The sequence below is a fragment of the Myxocyprinus asiaticus genome, chromosome 7, assembly GCF_019703515.2.
Source record: "Myxocyprinus asiaticus isolate MX2 ecotype Aquarium Trade chromosome 7, UBuf_Myxa_2, whole genome shotgun sequence".
Taxonomy (NCBI): domain Eukaryota; kingdom Metazoa; phylum Chordata; class Actinopteri; order Cypriniformes; family Catostomidae; genus Myxocyprinus; species Myxocyprinus asiaticus.
In genome coordinates, this window is record NC_059350.1 from 24,504,944 (window position 1) to 24,532,931 (window position 27,988).

General features: G+C 38.1%; 1 protein-coding gene across 3 annotated transcripts; it reads right to left on the reverse strand.

The window, feature by feature from the left end:
• Positions 1–2,310: 2,310 nt before the first annotated feature.
• On the reverse strand, positions 2,311–27,984 carry poll (polymerase (DNA directed), lambda). Of its 3 annotated transcripts, none has more exons than XM_051702761.1 (10): positions 27,507–27,984; positions 23,955–24,103; positions 22,240–22,537; positions 21,980–22,088; positions 21,543–21,863; positions 20,810–20,983; positions 20,218–20,346; positions 11,292–11,460; positions 4,408–7,847; positions 2,311–2,427 (listed from the first exon to the last, which is right to left on the reverse strand). In XM_051702761.1, the coding sequence occupies exons 2-9, from the start codon at positions 23,983–23,985 to the stop codon at positions 7,486–7,488; spliced, it is 1,593 nt and encodes a 530-aa protein (XP_051558721.1). In that variant the 5' UTR covers positions 23,986–24,103; positions 27,507–27,984; the 3' UTR covers positions 2,311–2,427; positions 4,408–7,485. The 3 variants fall into 3 exon arrangements, with proteins under 3 accessions (XP_051558721.1, XP_051558720.1, XP_051558718.1); XM_051702760.1 differs by lacking the exon at positions 23,955–24,103 and having other exon boundaries at positions 2,312–2,427; positions 27,507–27,639; positions 27,948–27,974; XM_051702758.1 differs by lacking the exon at positions 23,955–24,103 and having other exon boundaries at positions 2,312–2,427.
• Positions 27,985–27,988: the final 4 nt, after the last annotated feature.

Consider the following 27,988-nt stretch of genomic DNA (forward strand, 5'->3'; position numbering starts at 1 on the left):
ATTAATTTATTTCATTGCAAAACTAAAAATTAAAAGTTTTTGAAATTGATGACTTGGACCAAATAATAAAAGAAAAGCAGCCAAGAAGTGCCCAACATAGACGGGAATGCCTTCAATACTGTTTAAAAAGCATCCCAGGGTGATACCTCAAGAAGTTGGTTGAGAAAATGTCAAGAGTACATGTCTGCAAATTCTAGGCAAATGATGACTACTTTGAAGATGCTAAAATATAACAGTTTTTATTTATTTTGGATTTTGTTTAGTCACAACAATTCCCATAGTTCCATTTATGTTATTCCATAGTTTTGATGACTTTACTATTATTCTAAAATGTGAAAAAAAAATTATAATAAAGAATAAGTGTTTCAAAACTTTTGACCGGTAGTGTGTGATATATATATATATATATACACACACACACACACACACACACACACAACATTAAAACCACCTGCCTAATATCACGTAGGTCCCCCTCGTGCCGGCAAAACAGCTCTGACCCGTTGAGGCATGGACTCCACAAGACCTCTGAAGGTGTCCTGTGGTATCTGGCACCAAGACATTAGCAGCAAATCCTTTAAGTCCTGTGAGGTGCAAGGTGGGGCCTCCATGGATCGGACTTGTTGGTCCAGCACATCCCTAGATGCTCAATCGGATTGAGATCTGGGGAATTGAGGCCAATTCAACACCTTGAACTCTGTCATGTTCCTCAAACCATTCCTGAACAATTTTTGCAGTGTGGCAAGGCGCATTATCCTGCTGAAAGAGGCCACTGCCATCAGGTAACGCCGTTGCCATGAAGGGGAGTACGTGGTCTGCAACAATCTTTAGGTAGGTGGTACGTGTCAAAGTAACATTCACATGAATGCCAGGACCCAAGGTTTCCCAGCAGAACATTACCCAGAGTATCACACTGTCTCCGCCGACCTGTCTTCCCATAGTGCAACCTTGTGCCATCTCTTCCCCAGGTAAACGACGCACCCAGCCGTCCACATGATCTAAAAGAAAACATGATTCATCAGACCAGGCCACCTTCTTCCATTGCTCCATGGTCCAGTTCTGATGCTCACGTGCCCATTGTAGGCGTTTTTGGTGGTGGACAGGGGTCAGCATCGGCACTCTGACAGGTCTGCAGCTCGCAGCCCCATTCGCAGCAAGCTGCGATGCACTGTATATTCTGACACCTTTCTATCATGGCCAGCATTAAGTTTTTCAGCAATTTTTGCTACAGTAGCTCTTCTGTGGGATCGGACCAGACGAGCTAGCCTTCACTCCCCACGTGCATCAATGAGCCTTGGCGCCCATGACCCTGTCGCCAGTTCACTGGTTGTCATTCCTTGGACCATTTTTGTTAGGTACTAACCACTGCATACAGGGAACACCCCAAAAGACCTGCCGTTCTGGAGATGCTCTGACCCAGTCGTCTAGCCATAACAATTTGGCCCTTGTCAAAGTCGCTCAGATCCTTACACTTGACCATTGTTCCTGCTTCCAACATAGTCAGTTCTTGTATTTCATGTTCACTTTCTGCCTACTATATCCCACCCCTTGACAGGTGCCATTGTAACGATATAATTAATGTTACTCACTTCACCTGTCTGTGGTTTTAATGTTGTGGCTAATCAGTGTATATAAAGAACATCTAACTAGACATTATTTCAATATAAAATAGAGGCTAAAAAAAAAAAAAAAAAGGAACTCAAGCCTTTTGAGAAGTCCAAAAACAGTTTATAGGTGCATAAAAGCGAAAAATCCAAATAGAGAATGTATAAATAAGACTGCACACTATTACTGTGAAAAATTCGGTCTTTGGTGACCTTCCTCTGTGCTTGATTACAATTCCAAACCAAGGAGCCATATTAAGCCATACAAGTCACATGATGGTCACATGTGATCCATACAAGTCACGTGGGGTGCTACTCATTTCTGAAAGCATGCATCCTCATTTCCTTTCCTTGTTTCCTAGCTCCACCCTCTTTAGGAAACAAGGAAACGATGGAAGGAAAGGAGGACGGAGGAATCGAAGCAAGATGTATTTGTAAAATGGAATGTCCTTGCTCACTCAAGCTTGACTTCAGAGCACGTTTCTGACAAGCTGAAGTACCTCAGCGTGCTTGCTGTTGTCATTTAAACTTTAATATATTCACAATAAATCCAAAAAATTCAAGATGCACTGTTGTATATGACAAATATTGTTTATTTAAACTGTAAAGGTGAAACTTGAATTAAAAATATTGCACCAGATGTTAAAGGGGAAGAGAATTCAAGCGTGCATCAGGTGCTTGACCAAAAAGTATTCCGCATAGGATGCTCCGGTGCTTCTTTGCTCAAGCGTCCTTGGGAAGCTTCTTCCATCCTCGGGGGTGCATTTAGAGAATTGATACATCCTTCATGATGGTGGACTTTGATCGGTTTCCGGGTCACAGGCTTGAGGACAGAGGAGCAAGGAAACGAGATGAGTAGCACCCATGGTCACTAGTCTAAGCCTGAGATGGCAAGCCCAGTCCGTCTGATGCTTATAGCACACAAAACTGGAAAACGCTTTCTCGATCAACTCAGCGCAAACCTGATTGGCTGGTTTGATGGAACTTCCGTGAGTACACGCACACAAGACGTTTTATCAGTCTGCCTGGAAGCGGAGTTGTGTTCACACTTGATGATAGAATGACTGCTTTTGAGGACGAAATGATCACAGAATTTGTTTTTTGGCAAATTTGCCAGGTTACTGACATCAAATCTTTTAAAGATATTCAGAGTTTCGTTTGAGGCATGTAGCAGAAAGTAAATCTGATATCCATGAGCAGAGCTGCATTTAGAAAAGTGTTTTCTAAACTTTAAGGAATATTCCGGGTTCAATACAATTTAAGCTCAATCAGCAGCATTTGTGGCATAATATGATTACCACAAAAATTCATTTAAACTCTTCCCTCCTTTTCTTAAAAAAAAAGGTTACAGTGAGGCACTTACAATGAAAGTGAATGGGGTCAGTTTTTGGAGGGTTTAAAAAGGCAAAAATGTTAGGCTTATTTTATAAAAGCAATTGAATTCTTCTGTTAAAACTCTTGTATTATGAGCTGTAAAGTTATTTAAATCGTAATTTTGACCGTCATTTTAGGGTTTGTTGACATGACATCATCATAGCAATGAAGTCGTAAAACTGACTATAACTATACACAGAAAAGGAAAGCTATTTTATCACATTAAAATCACGTTAACACGCATACGGTTTACATCTTGACTATACTTTTGAAATAGTGAGTATTTGACGTTTACAGATTGGCCCCCTTTCACTTCCATTGCAAGTGCCTCACTGTAACCCAGATTTTTACTTTTTTTAAGAAAAGGTGGGGCAAGTCAAAATTCTTCTTGTGGTAATCAGTACTATGCCACAAATGTTGTTGATGCTGAAGTATAGAAAACACTTTAATGATAATTGAAAGGGTATTACCACCAGGGGATTGTGTTGCAACTGGACCAATAGCCTTCAAAAGGCCAATCAGAAGACACATCCAGACCACTTCTCTCAGCACATTTTTTGTGATAATTTATTCCTTTGAACTACACATAAGGAGGTCATTATCTACCAGTGATCACAAATGCATAGTCCTTTGAAAAAGAAAAGGGTGAATCAAATACGTGCCAAATGTCGTTGGTAGATTATGCTTGTGTTTACTGAAGTGCTGAATCAGCAGTTCTATTGTGTCAGTTTCTCTAAGTGTTCAACCATAACTGATCTCTTAGCTTTTGTTTAATGACAACAGGGGCAATCAATTTCAAAGAAATAGCATGGGATCAATTTACATTTTACAGCCACTACACAAGTCTCAGAATCTGTAAGAGTCACAGTTGAATTGTTAGCCTCTGCTAACTTTTGTTTACTGAACTTGGCCCAAGGAGAGTCTTAAACCTTGTCTCAAAACCTTGCGAGATGCATAGCGAGAAAGCATTTTGGGCATCATAGGTGCGTAACTTTTGCGCATTTATATACTTCATAGGTTCCATAATTTCAGTTTTTCGCTTTGGACAAAGCCTCTCCTAAATTAATCAATGTAAAAATGTCAGTTAAACTTTAGTGACTCGGAACGGCATATGATACCTAAAAATGTTGTCTAGTTAGGCGGTTCACTATGTTATGAAACACGGCCCTTACACTTCCGTGACAGACCTGACTCAAGACTGTTGGTTAGCACGCAAGACTTAGGAACAAACAGATGTATCAAATGGCAAAAGCAATAAAACGTTGGCTGAATGCTGTGGAAAACATAAACATGTTAACATGGGCTACAAACTCCACAAAATAAGCATAAAGTTCAATCGGCGACCAACAATCAACAAGTGGCAGACTGCAGCGTACACATAATAACCAACAATATAAAGTTAAAAGTTTGACACAAAGTTTTTTCTCACCTCGTACACACTAGCCTCGGTTGGGTTGGCAGATCCAACGATATATAAAAATAAGCCCATTTTAAACACGTTTAAACATTAGATTGTCACAGTGTTGACAAAAGTTCAGATATAAGTATATTTATTGGTCATTAACCATATCGAGATCGTAAAAGGCTCGATCGTGCACCGCCTTCCTCTTGATGTGTTATTGAAGCACGAGGGAAGGCACAGCAGTGGAGCTGCAGCATGAGCTCCGTGCTACTGGCTGCCTCCGACTGTTACACAAGCCCGTCCCCGCGAACGAGAGTTCAGGCACAGCTGGGTGTGGAGCAATCATACCCTGCACCGTGATGGGACAAATTGTGCTTCTCTCCGCCCATAGAGCGCACAGTTCACAGCTGACTTAGATTTCGGGGTTAGGTTGATCTCTTTTAAATTATTAGTATGCTCTCATCCAATACCATCATCACGTTTTATAAAAGGTTATAAGATTTGAATGGAAGCAAAGGTATTTGATTGACTTGATATGAGCTACATGGTATAAATATAGTTATTTTGTTTTTCAAACCAAGGCATAATAAAACGATTAGAAAACAATACTTTTTGGCATACTTTAATTAGTTTGCATATTTTAAGTGGCATACTTCAAGAGGTAATGATTATTATTATTATTATTTCATATTAAAATGCACCCAATCAAAAGTCCTTTGAAAAAGAATATTGATGCTACTGATATCATGACAGACTCAGTTAAATACAATCCATGACAACAATGCATAAACCTTTACTAGGCCTATAAGGAATCTGCTGACTTTAGGCATTTTCTGCACTGATTTATTGGAAATTCTGCTGAATTGATTTAAACATATTAAAACATGTTAAGCACAATATGAGTGAGAGTACTTCAGTCTTAATGGCTACTAAAAATCATTATCAAGTTAGCTAAAATATTTAATAAACAAACATGCAAGATGCTGGGGATATGTGGAAATTTGTGCATCATTGCAGAAATGTTCTTTTCTGCAGAAATCTGTGCCTGCAGATTCCATATGGGCCTGCCCATTACTCCCACATTTAACCCTTTAAGCTCTGAGGGTGTTTTTTTTTTTTTTTTTAAGATTTCCTGTTTTAGTGGCATACCCAAAATAAAAGTATTTTAACTTAAAAAAAAAAAAAAAGAGGGTCAAGTGTTTAGTGTCATTGAAAAGAAAACGTAAATTATTATTTTTTTTTTAATGATGTAGATTATGAACAATTCTGGGATTCTCAGCCTAAGAAACTGCTGAAAAATCACAAAAAACTTAAGCCAAAAATTTACTTTTTTTTCCCCTGATTTTACATTATTCAGGTGTAAATAATGTGGCTCCAAAAAACGAAAAACTTTTGTTTGGTTCCCAATCATGTCAACTGTAACTGAGTAAAATTTTGTGTTGATTCAACAAAGCAATCAAAAGTTATAATAATAATTTAAAAAAAAATTTATTCTAGTGTCCAAAAGCCTCTCCAAACAAATAAAACATAATAATTGTACATAAGAACTAATTACACATGCAAACACAACAATGACTAAAGGTTTGCATAGCATGCAGACATGATTTCAGTAGTGAAATTTCAAAGAATGAGCCATCAAGTCTGTCATGTACTTTGCGCCATCTACTGGTGGCTATATGTAACATTCACCAATCACAAGTCTCTCTGCCCAAATATGGAGGACTTTTTGCACTGATCTGAAGTGTTCCATGACGATACATCATTTCCGATAAAATCATCTGATTTAGGAAAGCTATGACTGCAAGATGCTGTGTGCACTGTGTACATTGTGCATCGTGTCAATTATCTAATGGTCTATGCATGTAATTACCTTGTGTGAGGGCTTGTTTGAAAGGTAATCACCTCCTCTAATTAATGGTATATTTTTCATGTAGTTATAAGTGAAAACACGGCGTATGAGCAAAACCTGTTCACATGAAACATAAATGTCAAAGACATATACTTGCTATTACTCACTATATTTTTGTCTGTGAGTAAAATAGTTTTGGTCATAATGCCTACATGCATTGTAAAGTAGAGCTTCTAAGCTTTCAAACGATACCTATTTTGTGTTGGTTAAGACTGTAGTTATTAATATTTTGACTTTTTATTTCTTCTCGGCAGGCCCATCCAAGAGGTCTGCAATCTGACCGACAGGACACGACGGGTTTCGGGCTGGGTTCGGGTCAGTTTTTCAAGTAGGACTTTGGGTTCGGGTTTGTAATGAATGAAAAAATAAACAAGCTTACCGAACTTGTTTCACGCACACGCTCTCACTCACAGACACGCGCAAACATACGAGTTAGTGGACGTTCACCCCAAACGTGTTTTTGCGCGCATCTGTTCTCCCATTTTTTTCCTATGTAAACACATACTGGATGGATGTCTTTGACATTTGTACTGCATCTCGTTTTTCCTCAGCGTCTCGAACACTACATCAAGTTAAAAAGAACTTCACATTTTCAAAAACTCATGTCTAGACACCTGCGTTCTGTTTCATTCTTTGCAGTGTGTCTAGATTGTTTTAGCGCAGTTGTCACAAAGATTCCAACAATCTAAACAAGTTCAGGCTGCATAGAGGGGACTGTTGCAGTGTTTCATATTATTCCAGATTGTTCTGCACAAAGAGGTGACTGTTGCATTGTTTCATATTATTCCAGATTGTCCTGCACAGCACCAAGTGAAGTTTCAGCAAATAAACGGTGATGCAATGCTTTTTTTCCCTTTCTGCTCTAGTGTACTAAGGGGCTGCTATGCCTTGTTAAAACTGTGTATGTTTACTGTTTCAATACTGTTACGAATGTTGCCTGTATGCTTACATAAAATACAGTCTATTGCAACAGTACTTGCTAGAAGAAATGATAGTAAGCGATTTCGGGTCGGATTTGGGCTTAAAATTTGGCGGTATCGTTCGGGCCGGGTAGGGTTGGGTCACACGGTCTCGGGTACAGGCTGGGTTTCATTTTAAGGCCCGTGCAGACCTCTAACCCATCCAAGCTAAAAGGGTTAAAAATGCACTTACAACAGCATGATTTCATATTGTTAATTCCCATGTAAAATTTGCAGTCACCAGTCTCTATCATGTGGTTCTCTGTAAGGTATGCCAAGGTGTTTGAAGATATCCTTCTCCGCAGGTGTGTGTAAAGGAGTACCCGCCACCAGCTTCACACCATGCTGCCGGACGACATCACAGTTCAGCGAATGCTCTGATAAGCTCATGTGTTTGGTTTTAGCCAATGCCCTCATTGATCGGTTAAAGTGGGCAGAGCCAGTAAAGTACAGAAGAGCACAAGCAAATTCAGCATAGGGCACTATAATAATGTCTAAGCGTCTGTGGCGCTGTGAAGGGCCTGGAAGTCGACAGATACCCATGTACTTCTTCTGCTCACCATTCTCCTCACTGCTAACAAGATCGTCTGTTAAGAAACCTAGGTAGGAAAATACAAGTAATATAAATTGTGGGTTCATTAAATCCTCATTTAAATTACTCTAAATGTATCTAGAGCAGTGTCAGTACAATTGTTGAAATGTCACATAGCAGTGCAAAAAAAGCAGTGTTCTATTGTATTTCAAATAGCACAATGACTACATAGTAAAAGGAAAAGCAGTGCATTACTGTAACTGTAACAGAGCACAGAACTAACCTAGATTAACCATATTTTGCTATATTCTTCTGCAGAACACAAACGAAGATTTTAAGAAGAATATCTCAGCTCTGTAGGTCCATAAAGTCTCCAAAAAGCACATAAAGGCATCATAAAAGTAATCCATAAGACTCCAGTGGTTTAATCCACGTCTGCTCAAGCAATCCAATCGGTTTTGAGTGAGAACAGACCAAAATGTAACTCATTTTCTACTGTACATTACCATTGCGGACTCTAGGCACCATCATGAATTCAAGATCGATTATACTTACTAGCGCAATCTAGTGCTCTGTGCATGCGTTAAGAAGTGTAAAAGGAGACTGCAGCTGTCAAGTTTTATAATGAAAAATTTGTTACATTTTGGTCTTTACTCACCCAAAACCGATTGGATTGCTTCAGAAGACAGATTAAACCACTGGAGTCTTATGGCTTACTTTTATGCTGCCTTTATGTGCTTTTTGTAGCTTCAAATTTTTGGTCACCATTCACTTGCATTGTATGGACAAACGGACAACATATCTCCATTAAAATATCTATGTTTGTGTTCTGCAGAAGAAAGTCATACACATCTGGGATGGCATGAGGGTGAGTAAATGATGAGACAATTTTCATTTTTGTGTGAACTGTCCGTTTAACCCTCCTATTGCGTTCAGAATCTGCATACACCTTTTGCATTCGTGGGTCAATTTTTATCTGGTGGAATTCAAACTTATAAATCATTCATAACCCAAAGGTTTTCATCTAAAACTATATTGTAAGTCATTAGTTAGTTCTTAACTGTTCAAGCATGTAAAAAGATTGATATTTTTGAAATGTTAACTGACAAATATAAAAGTTAATTAATATGCCGTTTTTTTTTTTTTTTTTTTTTTTTTACAATTTTAAAATATACAGTTGAAGTCAGAAGTTTATATACACTTAGGCTGAAGTCATTAAAACTCATTTTATAACCACTCCACAGATTTAATATTAGCAAACTATAGTTTTGGCAAGTCGTTTAGGAGATCTACTTTGTGCATGACACGAGTAATTTTTCCAACAATTGTTTACAGACAGATTGTTTCACTTTTAATTGACTATATCACAGTTCCAGTGGGTCAGAAGTTTACACATGCTCAGTTAACTGTGCCTTTAAGCAGCTTGGAAAATTCTAGAAAATTATGTCAAGCCTTTAGACAATTAGCTTCTGATAAAGGGTGTACTAAATTGGAGGTGTACCTGTGGATGTATTTTAAAGCCTACCTTCAAACTCAGTGCCTCTTTGCTTGACATCATGGGGAAATCAAAAGAAATCAGCCAAGACCTCAGAAAAAACATTGTGGACCTCCACAAGTCTGGTTCATCCTTGGAAGCAATTTCCAAACACCTGAAGGTACCACGTTCATCTGTACAAACAATAGTACGCAAGTATAAACACCATGGGACCACGCAGCCATCATACTGCTCAGGGAGGAGACGCATTCTGTCTCCTAGAGATGAACGTAGTTTGGTGCGAAAAGTGCAAATCAATCCCAGAACAACAGCAAAGGACCTTGTGAGGATGCTGGAGGAAACAGGTAGACAAGTAGCTATATCCACAGTGAAAACGAGTCCTATATCGACATGACCTCAAAGGCTGCTTAGCAAGGAAGAAGCCATTGCTCCAAAACCACCATAAAAAAGCCAGACTACAGTTTGCAAGTGCACATGGGGACAAAGATCTTACTTTTTGGAGAAATTTCCTCTGGTCTGATGAAACAAAAATTGAACTGTTTGGCCATAATGACCATTGTTATGTTTGGAGGAAAAAGGGTGAGGCTTGCAAGCCGAAGAACACTATCCCAACCGTGAAGCATGGGGGTGGCAGCATCATGTTGTGGGGGTGCTTTGCTGCAGGAGGGACTGGTGCACTTCACAAAATAGATGGCATCATGAGGAAGGAAAATTATGTGGATATCTTGAAGCAACATCTAAAGACATCAGCCATGAAATTAAAGCTCGGTCGCAAATGGGTCTTCCAAATGGGCAATGACCCCAATCATACTCCAAAGTTGTGGCAAAATGGCTTAAGGACAACAAAGTCAAGGTATTGGAGTGGCCAACACAAAGACCTGACCTCAATCTGATAGAAAATTTGTGAGCAGAACTGAAAATCATGTGTGAGCAAGGAGGCCTACAAACCTGACTCAGTAACATCAGTTCTGTCTGAAGGAATGGGCCAAAATTCCAGCAACCTATTGTGAGAAGCTTGTGGAAGGCTACCCAAAATGTTTGACCCAAGTTAAACAATTTTAAGGCAATGCTACCAAATACTAACAAATAGTATGTAAACTTCTGACCCACTGGGAATGTGATGAAAGAAATAAAAGCAGAAATAAATCACTCTCTCTACTATTATTCTGACATTTCACATTCTTAAAATAGTGTTTCTAACTGACCTAAGACAGGGAATGTTTTCTATGATTAAATTTTAGGAATTGTGAAAAACTGAGTTTAAATGTATTTGGCTAAGGTGTATGTAAACTTCTGACTTCAACTGTACATTAACTACAGCAAAACCAGTGTGATACATGTGAAGACATCTTTTTATCAACTTTTCTGTGAAATGTTATCTAAATATAACATAATATACATGTATTCTTTTTCCACTAACCTTTATGAAAACAACTGTACAACTCAAGTATACAACATTAATACTTCTTTACTATGTTTTAAAGCTAAATCTATTCTATTTACTTGCATGAACTGGCGAAAGTTGATGCATGAGTATGCTGCAAGCTGGTTCGGCATCAGATGGCTGCAGAGTATAATGTGGACAATTTCCTCTTTTTAGCCCTATTTAGACTATTGTGTGCATGAACCTTTGGTCTCACCTTTGATTTAGTTTATTTGTTATATCTGTTTTGTACAAGAATATGTGTGTGTGTATGTTTGTAAACAGGATGCATAAAGTGTGTGAGAGAGTATGGGGAAAGAGGCTAAATGTAAATTAAGTGTTTATAAGAAAAAAATCGAATTCACAGATGTACCAAAAAATCTACATAATATCATGTGTAAAGCCGGGTCAACGCAAAAGATGTAAATTATTTTTAAAATGGTTATATCTCAAACAATTTTATTAAAAAATCTGAAACAAAAAATATTATGTGTATTTTGATATAGAATTTTATATTAAGACGTATCTTTTGGGCTTTATAAAATTCCCCATGAAGTAATAAATCTCTATTCTGATATTAGAAGACAACATACCACTCTGATGGAGGAGGTGCAGCACTTTGCTGAAAACACCTTTGTGTGATTTTCCATCGGGGTGAGTGATAAGAACGTCCACATCTCCACATGTGCTCTTCCCCCTGCGGTAAGAGCCACACAAAACAACCACCAGCTGTGCATCCACACTGTGTGCTGCCTCCCTTACCTGTTCATCAAAAGCAAACATAACATTCATAACTTCACATCAAATGGAAAATCTTTGGAGTAGCATGCCTTTTGATTTGAAGAAGAAAACTCACATTTTCCAGGCTTTAAGGTGAAATGTGTAAAAAAAAATTATTTCAGTATTGTCAGATTTTATTGCTGATTTGAAATGTTTTTTTTTTTTTTGTAATTACAATTTTTATTGATTCATATGCACATGACAGTGAAAAACTCAACACATATACAGGTGCATCTCAATAAATTAGAATGTCATGGAAAAGTTCATTTATTTCAGTAATTCAACTCAAATTGTGAAACTTGTGTATTAAATAAATTCAATGCACACAGACTGAAATAGTTTAAGTCTTTGGTTCTTTTAATTGTGATGATTTTGGCTCACATTTAACAAAAACCCACCAATTCACTATCTCAAAAAATTAGAATATGGTGACGTGCCTATCAGCTAATCAACTCAAAACACCTGCAAAGGTTTCCTGAGCCTTCAAAATGGTCTCTCAGTTTGGTTCACTAGGCTACACAATCATGGGGAAGACTGCTGATCTGACAGTTGTCCAGAAGACAATCATTGACACCCTTCACAAGGAGGGTAAGCCACAAACATTCATTGCCAAAGAAGCTGGCTGTTCACAGAGTGCTGTATCCAAGCATGTTAACAGAAAGTTGAGTGGAAGGAAAAAGTGTGGAAGAAAAAGATGCACAACCAACCGAGAGAACCACAGCCTTATGAGAATTGTCAAGCAAAATCGATTCAAGAATTTGGGTGAACTTTACAAGAAATGGACTGAGGCTGGGGTCAAGGCATTAAGAGCCACCACACACAGACATGTCAAGGAATTTGGCTACAGTTGTTGTATTCCTCTTGTCAAGCCACTCCTGAACCACGGACAACGTCAGAGGCGTCTTACCTGGGCTAAGGAGAAGAACAACTGGACTGTTGCCCAGTGTTCCAAAGTCCTCTTTTCAGATGAGAGCAAGTTTTGTATTTCATTTGGAAACCAAGGTCCTAGAGTCTGGAGGAAGGGTGGAGAAGCTCATAGTCCAAGTTGCTTGAAGTCCAGTGTTAAGTTTCCACAGTCTGTGATGATTTGGGGTGCAATGTCATCTGCTGGTGTTGGTCCATTGTGTTTTTTGAAAACCAAAGTCACTGCACCCGTTTACCAAGAAATTTTGGAGCACTTCAGGCTTCCTTCTGCTGACCAGCTTTTTAAAGATGCTGATTTCATTTTCCAGCAGGATTTGGCACCTGCCCACATTGCCAAAAGCACCAAAAGTTGGTTAAATGACCATGGTGTTGGTGTGCTTGACTGGCCAGCAAACTCACCAGACCTGAACCCCATAGAGAATCTATGGGGTATTGTCAAGAGGAAAATGAGAAACAAGAGACCAAAAAATGCAGATGAGCTGAAGGCCACTGTCAAAGAAACCTGGGCTTCCATACCACCTCAGCAGTGCCACAAACTGATCACCTCCATGCCACGCCGAATTGAGGCAGTAATTAAAGCAAAAGGAGCCCCTACCAAGTATTGAGTACATATACAGTAAATGAACATACTTTCCAGAAGGCCAACAATTCACTAAAAATGTTTTTTTTATTGGTCTTATGATGTATTCTAATTTTTTGAGATAGTGAATTGGTGGGTTTTTGTTAAATGTGAGCCAAGATCATCACAATTAAAAGAACCAAAGACTTAAACTACTTCAGTCTGTGTGCATTGAATTTATTTAATACGCGAGTTTCACAATTTGAGTTGAATTACTGAAATAAATGAACTTTTCCACGACATTCTAATTTATTGAGATGCACCTGTATAAAGAATCAACATTTTACATTTAAACCCCACTAATACAATCCCACCCTGACCCCTAACGAACACCCCTGTGGTCCCACATAACACACAATCCAAAAAACAAAAAAAAAACAACAACATATATATATATATATATACACATACATACATACATACATTATATATATATACATACACACACACACATGTATATTATATTTATATATATATATATATATATATATATATATATATATATATAAATAAATAAAATAATAATAAGCATTCTTGATTAAACTAAACTACACTCTCCACATCCCCTCCCCGAGAGTCCCCCAAAAGAACTAAATATTTGCCCCATTTTTTAACAAATAAGTCCCTAAACCCCAGCCTTCTACTAACCGCTTCCTCAAATGCAGCTACCCTCCCCATTTCCACACACCACTCTGAAAAAGAGGGTGCTCCACTTGACTTCCAACCCCTTAAAATTACTTGCCTGCCGATCATGAGACTGGTCAGAACCCAGTTTTTAATGTGATTATCCCCTAAATTCATGACCGCCCCATCACCCAAAATACAGAGTCTGGGACAAAGCAAAACCTGAATGTTCAAAACATCACACAAATAACTCCGAACCCTCAACCAAAACTCCTCGATCTTTACACCCCCCCAAAAGACATGGGTAGTATCTCCAACTTCTGATTGGCATCGCCAGCAGGTGGGTGTGTCTTTAAGACCAAGCCTATATAATCTAGAGGGGGTCCAATAAAATCTATGTAAAATCTTAAATTACATAAGGCGAACCCTTGCATCTCTAGATACAGACTTGACATTTTTCAGAATCTTAGTCCACACTACATCCTCCAATACCAAATTCAAATATTTTTCCCATACTCTCGAGAAAAGTCAAGACTCCATCCCCCAGACTCTGAATTAGCAGGAAGTAATACACTGATGCCTCATGACCTTTTCCAAAAGCAGCAATCACCTCTCCCAAAGCACCTGCTGCTTTTGGGGGAGGCGGGGGGGGGGGGTGGTGTGCTACTCCCAAAAACAGTACAGAGCATGTGGCGCAGCTGTAAATACTTATAGAACTGAGATCTGGGAATCCCAAAATGATGAACCAAATTCTCAAAAGATCTCAACGCTCCACTTTCATACAGGTCACCGAGTGTATTAACCTCCCTCACAATCCACTCTGACCAGCAGAAAGGGGACTTGTTGATAAATAATTTGGGGTTCAGCCATATGCTTGAGGCAACATTTAAATAAATGTCCGAATTAAATACTCTGGCCACTCTTGTCCAAATCATGTGCAAATGTGAAATAACGGGGTGTGATTTAACTTCTCCGGTTAGTTTGATAGAAAGGCTTTGCAGTGGCAAAATAGGGGCAAGGACTTCCTGTTCAATAGAAAACCAGGGAGGGGCTCTTTCAGGTGGAAGCGACCAATGAGCCAAATGCCTGAGGCCAAACGCATAATAATAAAACAAAATCTTGGGTAGGCCTAGAACACCTTTGTCTATCGGCCTATGTAACTTATTAAAAAGCAATCTGGGACGTTTACCATTCCAAATGAAGGACTTCACTAAGCTATCAAATTGCTTGAAATAAGAGAGGGGAACATCTACAGGGAGAGACTGTAGCAGGTAGTTAAATTTTGGAATACAATTCATTTTAATAACATTAACCTTCCCAATCATCGATAAATGTAATGAAGCCCACCTGCCCACATCACTCGAAAATCTTTTTATTAAAGGGTCAAAATTAACTAAATCAGACAAATTTGCTGGGAATAAAATCCCCAAATACTTAATGCCCTGTTTGGGCCACTGGAAGGCGCCCGGCTGGAAGGCCATTACTGGACAGTACGCTGTCAGGGCCAAAGCTTCGGATTTAGACCAACTGACTTTATATCCTGAGAATTTGGAAAATAAATTAATAATTCTGTGGAGGCAAGGCATAGATCTAGTAGGTTCAGAGACAAATAATAAAATATCATCTGCGTTAAGCAGAAGCTTATGCGCCACACCTCCCGCAACCACCCCTGGAAAATCATCCTCCTTTCTTATCGCGGCTGCTAATGGTTCCAGGGCAAGACAGAACAATAAAGGGGAAAGAGGGCAACCCTGCCGAGTGCCCCTATCCAGAGTAAAATAATCTGAAATTAATCCATTTGTTTGTACCGCTGCTACAGGGTGTCTATAAAGTAACTTAATCCAACCAATAAATGTACTCCCGAACCCATACATTTCCAAAATCTTAAAAAGATAATCCCATTCTACCATATCAAACGCCTTTTCAGCGTCAAGTGAGATGGCAGAGACCGGAGACTGATCATTCGCTACTGACCACATGATATTGATGAGACGCCTGATGTTATCAGAAGAGCTACGGCTCTGAATAAACCCCACCTGATCTATATGTATAAGAGATGTCATAACCTTACTTAATCGGTTAGCCAGAATTTTTGACAATATTTTTACATCTAGTTGGATCAGGGAGATTGGACGGTAACTTTTACACTCGCTTGGATCTTTGTCCTTTTTAAGAATCAGACTGATCCAGGCTTGTGTCATGGTTGGAGGAAGCTTTCCATTCTTTAATGATTCAGTATAAACTTCTAACAAAAGTGGAGCCAGTTCTGTAGCATAGGATCTAAAAAATCTGCGGCAAAACCATCTGGCCCAGGAGCCTTGCCAGTAGGTAGGGACTTAATTACCCTGTCAAGCTCCTCCAAGGTTATCTCAGAATCAAGATAGTCTTTTTGCTCAGTCGTCAGTTTAGGAAGATCTAATGGTTCCACAAAGTTTCTAATATCTTCATCAGTAGACGAAGACGTGGAACTATAAAGATCAAGATAGAGCTCTTTAAAGGCATTATTAATATCAATTGCTGAGGTAAAAATTTCACCACCAGCAGATTTCACTGAGGGAATGATAGAAAGAGACTCTATCTGCTTTATATATCTAGCCAAAAGCTTCCCTGCTTTGTCACCCGACTCAAAGTATGACTGTCTTGCCCTGAATAACCAAAACTCCACTTTCCACGACAAAATAGTATTATATCTATATTTCAGTCGGGTAAATTCTCTGAGGCCATCAGCTGACATACGGCGCTTCAGCTCTGCCTCTGCACTTTTAAAATTCTCTTCCAACTCAACGAGTTCTCGTGCTTTGGATTTTTTGATGAATGAGGCATACTGTATGATCCAACCCCTAAGAACCGCCTTAAATGCCTCCCAAGCCATGCCCACAGAGGATACTGAGGACCAGTTGGTCTCCATATAAACATTGATTTCAGTCTTTAACATTTGTTGGAAATCAGGATTTTGTAAAAGGGACACATTAAGGCGCCAACTATATGATTTCTTTTTCTCTGTATATGGCAACACCTCTAAACTCACCAGGGCATGTTCTGAGACTAAGATATTTCCAATTGAGCAACCGACAACAGATGAAATGAGGGATTTGGATATAAAAAAAAATAAAAAAAATCTATTCTAGAATAAATCTTACGGACTGATGAAAAAAATGTATAGTCCCTACCAGATGGGTTCAAAAGTCTCCAAATATACGTAAGACCAAGATTTTTACACATCCTGTGAAGCGTCAATGTTGCTCTAGGTGGTTTACACACTTTTGCTTCACTGTGATCAAGAACTGAGTCCATCAAAAGATTAAAGTCTCCTCCCAATATTATATCATGAGGGGTGCCAGCGGTTTGCAGCATCCCTTCAAGATCTATAAAAAAGCCCTTATCATCAGCATTAGGTGCATAAATATTAGCCAAAATCAGCCTTTGCCCTTGAATTTCAGCTAAAACAATAATGACTCTCACTAATTTATCATTAAACTGTTTGAGACATTTGAATTGTAGATGTTTATTAATCAATATTATAACTCCCTTGCTCTTACTTGAGCCAGCACTAAAAAAAAAATGTCCACCCCATATCTTCCCAAATTTTTCAGCTTCCTGCGGGGAGAATTGTGTTTCTTGAAGAAACACAATATCATATTTCTTACGTTTAAGAAAAATAATAAACTTCCTTCTTTTTATGGGGTGCCCCAACCCATTTACATTCCATGTGGAGAGAGATAGTACACTCATTAACATCTGACATTTTGGTATAGCAGAAAAAATAAATTGTGTGTCAAAAACAAAATTATACAGACCACATTCCCCATTAGTGAAACAATCAAACCCCGAACTTCTCCCCCGAACAAAACAAACAGAAAAAAGAAAAACGTGCGCATTAACCCACGCACGAAAGCGCCAACCGGCGACAATCCCTCTAAACTCAAAAGGTCAATGAACGCCTACGAGAGCCCCCGCGACAACTTTGCCATCAGATTGCTCAATTTTGCGAGGCAAAATTTCATGACAGAAAATACTTTGTAAAATAAACCCCAGCCAATAGGAAGAATGAACACAAAGAACGTGTAGAACTGTCTCAAAGGTGTGATCTTCCACAAAACAAATTCCAGCTGATATAAAACCGTTTAGATTACTCAGACAGACAAACGAATCTTCAGTGAGCCGGCTGTTAAGAGTTCAGCGGATGACGTAATCATTCCAATGTCCCGTAAAAATACTCAACTAAACAAACTCCAGCCAGCAGGAGTATGCACGAAGAACGAACAGATTAATCCACAGCTGTTCCAAAGGAGAGTTATTCAATAGAACAAGCTCCAGCCGCTAGGTGGAATAATACAAAAAGAAACAAAACCGGCATCCCGGTTCCCCAGATGGTCAAGTCAATTCACACGGAGGCCGCATAAAAGTATATACCATGACTTACACAATCCGTCAACTTTATAAAAGAAATCCTTTGTGTGAGCATGTAGATATTTTGTGGTCATCCGTAGTGTCCACTCTCAAACTAGCCGGGAACTTCAATGCAAAAGTAATCTTTCATCAATGCAAAAGTTTCTTTAAGGAAAAGGGTTATTCACAAAACAAACTCCAGCCGCTCGGCAGAGCCAACGCAAAAAGAAAAAACAAACCAAAATGATGCCCAACTTCCTCAGAAGCCAGAGTAAGTACAGCGAGTCGACCCACTCACATGAGAAACACCCAGTGGTTTACTCACCCACTGATTCAATAAAAGACATTGCCTGATTGGGGCATGTAAATACTTTGCGACCGTCCTTCGTTTCTATTCTCAGTTTGGCCGGAAACATCAGAGCAAATTTGATCTTTCACTGATGTAAGAGTTTCTTACATTCTTTGAACCGATCACATTTCTCTTTTGTCGAACTTGCAAAGTCCAGGAACAAGAAAATATTACGGTTCTATGGCGCAACACAAGATCATTATCGGATGATCTCAGAAATCTGGCCTGAATCGATCGGGGCCTATCTCTCTCAGCAAATCTGTGAGCTGGGACTCTGTGAGCTCGCTCGATTTCCAGCTTGTGGCCTGTTATGTCGAGCAGACTCCGGAAAAAATCTTGAAATCTTGGAATTTAACCATATCTCTGCCCTCCTCATGCTCAGGAATTCCAACAATTCTAACGTTATTCCTGCGGCTTCTATTCTCAAGATCTTCAAGCTTTTCAAGGAGATGTTCCAAATCAACTTTGGTCACGGGCGGATTAGCGGTTAATTCCCTCTCCGAAGATTCCAGACAATCGATTTGTCTCTCAACATCAGTCACTCTTGTAACTAACTCAGAGAATTTTATTTCCATCGCCGTAATCAATTGATGTATTACAGCGAGATCCTCCAAGTCAGCAAGAACCTTCGTCAACATCACCGACGTGTTGGACAACTGACACTGGATCACCTCTCCCGCCGCGCCATCCAAATCGAGTCCCCGGTCTGTAGGCCTGATGGGGCTTTCATCCTGAACACGTAAGTGTCTTTTAATGTTTCCAGAGCCCGAGGATTTTGACTTCTTTACCATGTTTTGCCTCAAAGAGCAAATGTGTAACTGAGCAAAGTGTGCAGAGCTCGTCGCTCACATGTCTGCTTCTTGCATGGCGTCACGTGACCTCTGAAATGTGTAATTTGTTATGTTAAAATACTTTCTCCTACACCATCCTAATGTGCTTAGACAACTATTAGTAAGCCAATCATAGCTTCAAAATCAAAATATTCCTGTTTGCTTGAGTATCCCAACCAGCCAGATAATAGTAACATTGGCTCAACCAATGGCGTAAGTTTGTGTCGGACTTTCTGTTTCCAGATCAATGGCAGACAGGTGGAGTGTTAAGTCATTATTTTGGGAATTGTGTTTGGTGACCTAGTGTGGCACAGAAATTACACACTTTAAGCGGTGTTCTGAGGACTTTATAGGATATTAAAAGTGCTCTGCACCCTTTGCCTATTTGTGCCTAGTATTCCAGCAGTTTGGAACTGAACTGCTGAAGGTACGCAAGTCGCTCTACATATCATTCTGTCAAGCCAGCAGAGCACATGCTGCACTCATCTTCTCCATCTGCCCTTTTTTTCTATCAGGTCTGTTGAGAGGAAAACAGGGGGACGTTCCAAGTAATAGTAAGAAAACAACTGGCTTGGGCCCAAGACTCCGTATGGGAGCTCGGTAGCTTCTGATGCGCCAACTTTCAAGAGCTCCCACTCTTCCTATGGGAGGACAGACTCACTAACAATCTCTGTTATGTCCATCAGTTGACTGAGAAAGATTGACAATCTTTCTGCTGCCAAGACAGGCTTGTTTTTTTATTTTATGTTTTGGATTGCTTGTGCCTTAGAAGTTCAGTTTTATTATTTACTGCTGTGAAATCAAGTGGATACATTTTTGCTCTTCAAAACCGGAAGACGTTTTGATCAGCACATGTGTGGATTGATTGAACAAAGAAAATCCCTCAGTTTAACTGTTATTTTCTTAACTATGAGTCATTTAAAATAACCATCAAATCACATGGTTACGGTCACAAACCAATAACCAATCTAATATGGCCAATCTAAGTGAAGGTCTGTACCAACCGTTTTCTCAATCGCATTTGCTTCACTTCTCGGCATTCGCTCAAGCAGATCATCATAGTGCTTTAGTCCGATCCTTAGAGTGTTATTCAAAACGGCCTTAGTCCGAATGTCCTCCAATGTGCGAAATCCCTTTAATAGTAAAAAAAAAAAAAACAATTATCCTGTTAAACTTGTTAAATATTTTGGTTGTTGTTTATTACTAAATATTCTCCACAAAATCGAAATCTGCTGTAAGTGATTTCTGCACAACTAGCGCAAAAATAATTATTGCTTCCAAACAGGTTTCCCAAATACTCCACTGTCTGCAGAGAGCCGCCTCCAAATTTTCTGATTGGCTAACATGATCTGGCCGAAGACAAATTTGTTTTTGCTGTTAGAGAGACAAGTGTGTTTTCTTAGGACACCAATTTCAGCTATATCTGAGGTACATTTTATGCAGGATATTCAAAAATTGCTTACAGCAGCTTTAATTTTAGGTTACACTGGCACACATACAATTGCAAATTATTAAAACTGAACACAAACGAACATTCAGATTAAAAGTTCCACTACAATCCTCCATGTGCACAGGAACACGTAAAACGAGCCTTACCTGCTGATACCACATCTGTGCAGTCTTTGTCCCGGCGCCCCAAATGTTGGTGAACATTTCGAGAACAGGCACTTCCTCCCCAATGTGGTCCAGTTTACGCAAGTGTCCACTTTCCATGATTTCCATGATCTTGTCTGCCATGCGTTTACCAATACCTGGAATTTTACATGCTTCCTGTGAATGGATTGAAAATAGTGAGTACATTTTTGTTGTTACTTTTCTACGAATCCAGTGAATAAAAACAGGCAATGGCAATTTCCATTATCAAAGTATTATTATTTAATGCAAAATTAAATTGTGATTAATCACAGTTTTTCATAGTTAATTAGATTTTGAAAGTGCTGAAATGTGACTTTAAATATACTTCCGTTTCCTGTCAAAATGTATTTATTTCCTTCTTAAGAAAGAAAACAAAACAATATGTAACAATACATAAGTAACAATGTAATACAGTTTGTAACAATACCTTTCCAACCAGTGTTAATGCTGGTTTATGCTGTATTAACGGTAAATGTGTTAATCACGATTAAGTAAATTTAACACGTTAAACTTTTTTAATTAATTGAGTGTTAGCGCGTTAATACTGACAGCTCTAATTATAATCAATCATTACTGCATGCTTGAAACTAGTCTCAATATGTAAATTACAATGCAACAGTAACCTAAATTTATCTTCTCATTTTATCATTTATATAATTTATAACCTCATTTATCAAACTTAAAACAAGCTCACATCATATGAAGCAATGGGCTTATGGTAGCTCTTAAGGGCGTTGATTGCTTTAGAGTAGCCCAGAGCTCTCCATTTATCACCGGTGTGTGTATAGGCCTTAGCCAGCGGCTCCAGTTTGTCAGTAATGTGCTTGTTATGATTCTCCACTTTAGCTGTGGATGGCTGGGAACAGACCCACTTCGCAGGCATAAATGGTTTGTCTGCCAAACTTTGGGTCTGGTCTTGGTTGCTCTCAGATGGGTGAACGCCACTGATTAAGGCATCCAGATCGTTCTGAGATACTCCGTCTTCATCATGGTGCTCTTCCTGAATTTCTGGCACCTGAAATGAGTCATATGAAATACTCCAAAACAAAAATGTAAAAACCAACAAACAAACAATTGATGGATCTTACAGATGGAGACAACTGCCTCCCACCAATAATCCAGCCAATTTACCGTCTCTGTGAGATCTTCTTGAGTTGGAACCAAAGCATCCTTTGCTGCTTCCTCTGAGACTGGGGCAACTATTGTCTGCATTGGGTCCTCAGCAGCAGCAATTGTGGGACTGAGGACAGAACACAGATTTTTCCACACAATTTCACTCAACTTCCTATGCAAAGTGGAATACAGTATTCTTAAATAGACTGGTAGTACAATAAGCTGAAATCATAATGCTATTGCAATTAGTTCTAGACTCCACCACAATAGTGCCCTACCTCTCTGCAGGAAGAAGGCTGTAGTCTTCAGAGTCTAACAATCTCTTCTCACTGATGCAAGCACTCAACCAAGTGCATTTGACCAGCTGAACAGCAGAGGGCAGTCTTTCTACTTTCAAGAGTCTCAAAGCTCTCTGACAATCAACAGAATCATCCACCACGACATGGGTGCAGCTGGGAGAGAACGCGGTCAATAACTGCCCTCCATTTTGGGTGATCTGTCGATGGAATATGTCACACCTGGCTTTCCCTATACCAGCTGGAACTATGTATACTGTGACTCCCTGGAAAACCGTGCCTAAGAAAGGAAGCATTTGAAATACAATAACAACAATTACTAATCATATTAAAGCAGTGTACAGCTGTAAGTCTAATAGACAGATGACTGACTGCACAACAGTTGTTAATAGCAGTGTTTTACTGTAAAAGAGCAGAGACTTTTATAAAGCTTGTAACAAAAAACCTTGTAACTCAGGACACAATGACAAATAATCCATAAAAGCTATCATAAGAATTTAAGCATCCTGAAGCTTTACTGCATAATGGTGTGTGTAGCTTTCTGGGTATAGGCATCAGCAGATTTTCAGACAACAAAAAGGGACAGTTGTGAATTAGTTGCTTCTGTATTCAAGCATTAGCAGTGGCAATACTTTAACAGTTTAAATTTGTTTTTTCTGTCATTCATAATCAATGCAACTGACAGTACGTGGACGTAAGGCAGTGATTTTTTTTAAATGCCCATGTCCAGTGTTGGGTAAATTACTTAAAATTAGTAATCCATTACAAATTATTTCTCTAAAAATTGTAGTAAGATTACTTCACTAATTACTTCATTGAAAAGGTAATCACATTACTAATTACTTTAAAGTTACTTTCTAAAACACTTTTCACACTCAAAATAATTCTTTTTCATTGTTACACACAAGTCATACACTGCAACTCACATTTCTCCTTCACAATGACGGGGCCATAATTCATGTATTCCACATAAGTAATATACTAGAAATAAGCATAACCCTATAATGTACAATATTTTTTTTTAAGTCAGTAAATGTAATCTGATTACAAGAATTTAAAATATAATGCATTTCACTAGTTTTTTTTTTTTTTACTAAAAAGTCATTATATTACAGTAATTAATTACTTTGTAATTAAATTACACCCAACACTAGGATTACACCTTACACACAGCAATGTTTCTAAGACATTTTATTGTTTGGGAAAGAAACTGATGCTTCTATTCACAAAAGTAGCATTCAATTGTCCAAAAATAATCAAAAAATGCAATAGTGCTTTTCAATTCAGGGTTCCCACCCTTTTTGACCAATGAAATTCTTTAACTTTTCTATGAACTTTCCAGTCATTTAGGATTGCTGGATATACATTTTTAAAAAACTTTTTGATTCAGACCAATTCGCTAAAGAATCATTCATCCGCTTTGGCAAATGTATTGACTCAAAAGAAGGATTCGCTTGCAAGTCAGACATCAATATAGCTTGTAGGGCTGGGTTAAAATATCGATTTTCCAATGCATTGCGATCTTCGTTTGAACGATCTCGAAAACTATTTTTAAATCCCAAGATCAATATTTCACTCTATGTGGCAACCCTTTATAATGAAAATAAATCACTCGCATTTGCAACCAAATCTCAAGCTATGCGACCAAAAATATCTATAATTAGCCACTGTCTAGTAAATGTTTATATTTTACTCACCAGTGATTGAGTAGTATAGTGGAGAAGTCATTAGCACCGAAATCTTTTCACTGTGTGTTGAGAGTAAAAGTTTGGTTTAAGTCATTCTGGGTGTCCAAAGACGAGATCCACTGATCCATATGCCATTGAATAATGTCTCTTTTAATACACTTTGTTTTTTGCAGTCAGTTGTTGATTAAAAAAAAAAAGAAAAAAAAAAAGAAACATTTAATTCTAATCAAACATGGATGCGTTAAAGAAATTACGCACATCTTCTCTCGTTATATGCGCTCACTGGATGATGCCGGTAATCTTAAAGAGACAGTACTGATTAATCACGTGTTCTACATATCAATGTAAATACTTTCAATAGTACAAATTATGCCAGTAAACAATAAAAATGTAACAAAAATATATATGCAACACAATATATGCAATTTCAAGACATTAACTGGTGGAACAGACTGAATTTGAAAAATTTTCAAAAGCTAAAATGTGACCAATCTGATAAAAAACTAATAATAAAATATAATTTGTAAAAATGAATATTTTCAAATTGTACCCAGAAGGGTTGTCTAGAAGGTTCCTTTATAATTGGAGCATTAGCTGAGAGTTTTTTTTTTTTTATGTAAGCAAAATGGGCACTGTAACAGAATGTACCCATATGAACTGATACCGAATCAAATCGAGATCGGAATCGAATCGAGAGCTTGTGAATCAGAATCGAATTGGGACATCTATATTAATACCCAGCCCTAATACCTTGTGAGCAAATTTTACACTACACAAGACCAAAATATAGCTGATGAGATATTTCAAGAAGATGACATATTTCAAACTAGAAAAATATATGAAAACTACAGAAATGTCTATGATTTTTAAGAATGGATACATTTCCATGGGTGGATTTCAGTCAGCTCCCTAGTTCAGTAGTCAGGGCACTGGTCAGAGAGTCAGATTTTTTTAGGGCTGTCTCAATCACAAAATCCTTCCAGTGCACTGAAACTTTCGCTCCCTAAAAATTCCCAGAATGCACCGTAAAAACCAGATAGCATCGTTGCTCACTATGTTCCCTTACCAGAAACATTATGTCTTCTGAAGTCTTTCAGGTCGTTAAAAGATTAGCGCAAGTGTAAAATTAAGACAAAGCCTTATTTTCTATTTAAAAAAAATATTGTTTGTAATGTCTTTCATCCATAATGACCATGAAAGGGATTTTTTTTTTTTTTATATTAGTTGTTAGAAGGATAAAAATACCCTCCTTTATGTTTTTATTTCTTTATTCATGTCATTTATCTTTCAAAGTAACACAGTACTTTTGAATATCTACAACGAAAATGCAAGATGGTGTCATTTACACAGCAGTATTGTTGATTAACACCAGCTGTTTTAATGCGCGAGCTCGTAATCGTGCTGCAGGTAATTGATTAATAAGTGTCCCAATGTTTACACCCTTCCCAGTGCCCAAATTCTTGTTCATGATTTACTGATACATGACATAGGGAGGCCTAGAAATCACAATTTTAAAATTCCCTGATACTCCCAGGGTTTCCATGGCTGTGGGAACACTATAAATGATTACTGTTAATTATAACTGTTATATAATAGTATATTTTAAATTCAGTTTTTACATGTGACATTTTCAGCAGGCACTACTCCAGTCTACTAAGATGACATTGTATTACCTCATCCTTAAGTAGTCATTCTAATGTGCAAATTAGCTAACTTTCTTGTTATCTTAGCACAGCAGAAAATAGTAGTGCTAACGAAATGGAGAGATTATCGCACTATAGGTTGCTGAATCATTGAGTTCACATATATTTCTTAAATCTAATGTTGGTTTTAAATATGGTAAAAAAAGAAATAGCTTTCACTAGAAACTTCTGTCTTTTGTTTTTTTGATATTGAAGGCTATCCCATGCTTGTGTGCACTACTACCATGCAAGAAAAAAAAAAGAAACTAGATCTGCACAGCTGTCATTGCTGCAAGTGGAATATTCTTTGATAATAAAACAGTTTGAAGAATGCAGTATTTGTTTAAAGAATAGTCAAACTGAAAATGTCTTAGTTTTTGGTCAGTTTAAAGAAATATTCTGGGTTCATGGGGCCTGGGTAGCTCAGCGAGTATTGACACTGACTACCACCCCTGGAGTCATGAGTTTGAATCCAGGGCGTGTTGAGTGACTCCAGCCAGGTCTCCTAAGCAACCAAATTAGCCCGGTTGCTAGGGAGGGTAGAATCATATGGGGTAACCTCCTCGTGGTCGCGATTAGTGGTTCTCGCTCTCAATGGGGCATGTGGTAAGTTGTATGTGGATCGCGGGGAATAGCATGAGCTTCCACATGCGAAGTCTCCGCAGTGTCATGTACAATGAGCCACGTGAGAAGATGCGCAGATTAACTATCTCAGAAGCGGAGGCAACTGAGACTTGTCCTCCACCACTCAGATTGAGGTGAGTAACCGCGCCACCACAAGGACCTACTAAGTAGTGGTAATTGGGCATTCCAAATTGGAAAAAAAACAAAAACAAAAATAAATATTCCGGGTTCAATACAAGTTAAAGCTCAACTGACAGCATTTGTGGAATAATGCTGATTACCACAAAAATGTATTTTGACTTGCCCCTCCTTTATAAAAAGCAAAAATCGAGGTACTTACAATGGAAGTGAATGGGGCCAATCCGTAAATGTTAAAATACTCACTGTTTCAAAAGTATTGCCACAAGACATAAACGATATGCGTGTTAACATGATTTTAGTGTGATAAAACCTTTTCTGGTAAAGTTATAGCCAATTTCACAACTTCGTTGCCATGATGATGTAATGTCAACAGACCCTAAAACCCTAAACAACTGTAATAATGACAAATTAAACAACTTTACAGCTCAAATAATACATGAATTTTAACAGAAGAATGAATGCAAGTGCTTTTTTTAAAATTCTAAGTCACATTTTTGTCTTCAAACCCTCAAAATATTGGCCCCATTCACTTCCATTGTAAGCAGGTTTTTTTCTTTTTTTAAAAGGAGGAACGAAATTATTTTTTGTGGTAATCAACATCACGCCACAAATTCTGACGATAACTTTTATTGAACCCAGAACATTCCTTTAACACATATCTTTTGAAAAAAAAAAAAAGTATACATTTTTAAAAAAAAAAAAAAAAAAAAAAAAAAACATACATTTTTCATTTTGATTACACTTTTGAATGGTGTATATTTGCTATATATATATATATATATATATATATATATACACATGTCTTATTCTCTCAAGCAGCCCTTGCAAGAAAAAAAAAAAAAAAGGTCTGCATTGCTGCAAGTGGAATACTATTTGATAAATAGCGTTTGAAGAATGCTGAATTTGTTTAAAAAACAGTAATGTGTGTAACCTCGAAATGTCTAGGTATTTGGTCAGATTAACACATTGCTGAAAAAAAAAAAAGTTAATACATTTTTCATAGTGATTCCACTTTCGAATGGTGTATATTTGCTAAATGTTCACATGTCTTATTCTCTAAAGTAGCCCTTGTTGCTTGACACAAGTGTATTCTATAATTGCAAGAATTATAAACCTGTTGTTGATTCAGCAATCGTCTTCTTGAGAGGAGGCTCCACATTTCCATCATTAGGCCGTGGTCTCTTTACTTTAGGGAAGGCTTTCAGGATACCATGACCCTCCATTCCGACCAGGGAAAAGAGAGCGCCCTTAAAAACACAAATATCATGATCAATAGGTTTTAGATAGACATCGACCCTGCAGCAAAGTGTCAAGACCATTACAGCACAGACACTCTCTCATGATAAGTATTCTTAAATACTGAGCAACCAGAGCTGTTCCTGATAGCCAACGAATAAACGAATCAATGCGCAGCGAACAACACTTGTATTGTATTGTATTTAATTGTATTTAAATATACATTAAGCATTTAAATATAGCTTTATATATTTTAATGCACATTTCATATTGAAAAACAACTTTAATAGATTAAAAGCCACAGTCACACTTCTCCTACTCTCTCTCTCTCTCTTTCGAAACAACACACGACTGTTTTAC

Coding starts and splice junctions, on each gene's coding strand:
- poll (XM_051702758.1), bottom strand. CDS start 27,711: ATGGTCTTGACACTTTGCTGCAGGGTCGATGTCTATCTAAAACCTATT. Junction 21,864..21,979: donor AAGAAGATCTCACAGAGACG/GTAAATTGGCTG, acceptor GACTCATTTCAG/GTGCCAGAAATTCAGGAAGA. Junction 11,461..20,217: donor CAAATGCGATTGAGAAAACG/GTTGGTACAGAC, acceptor TTTGATGAACAG/GTAAGGGAGGCAGCACACAG.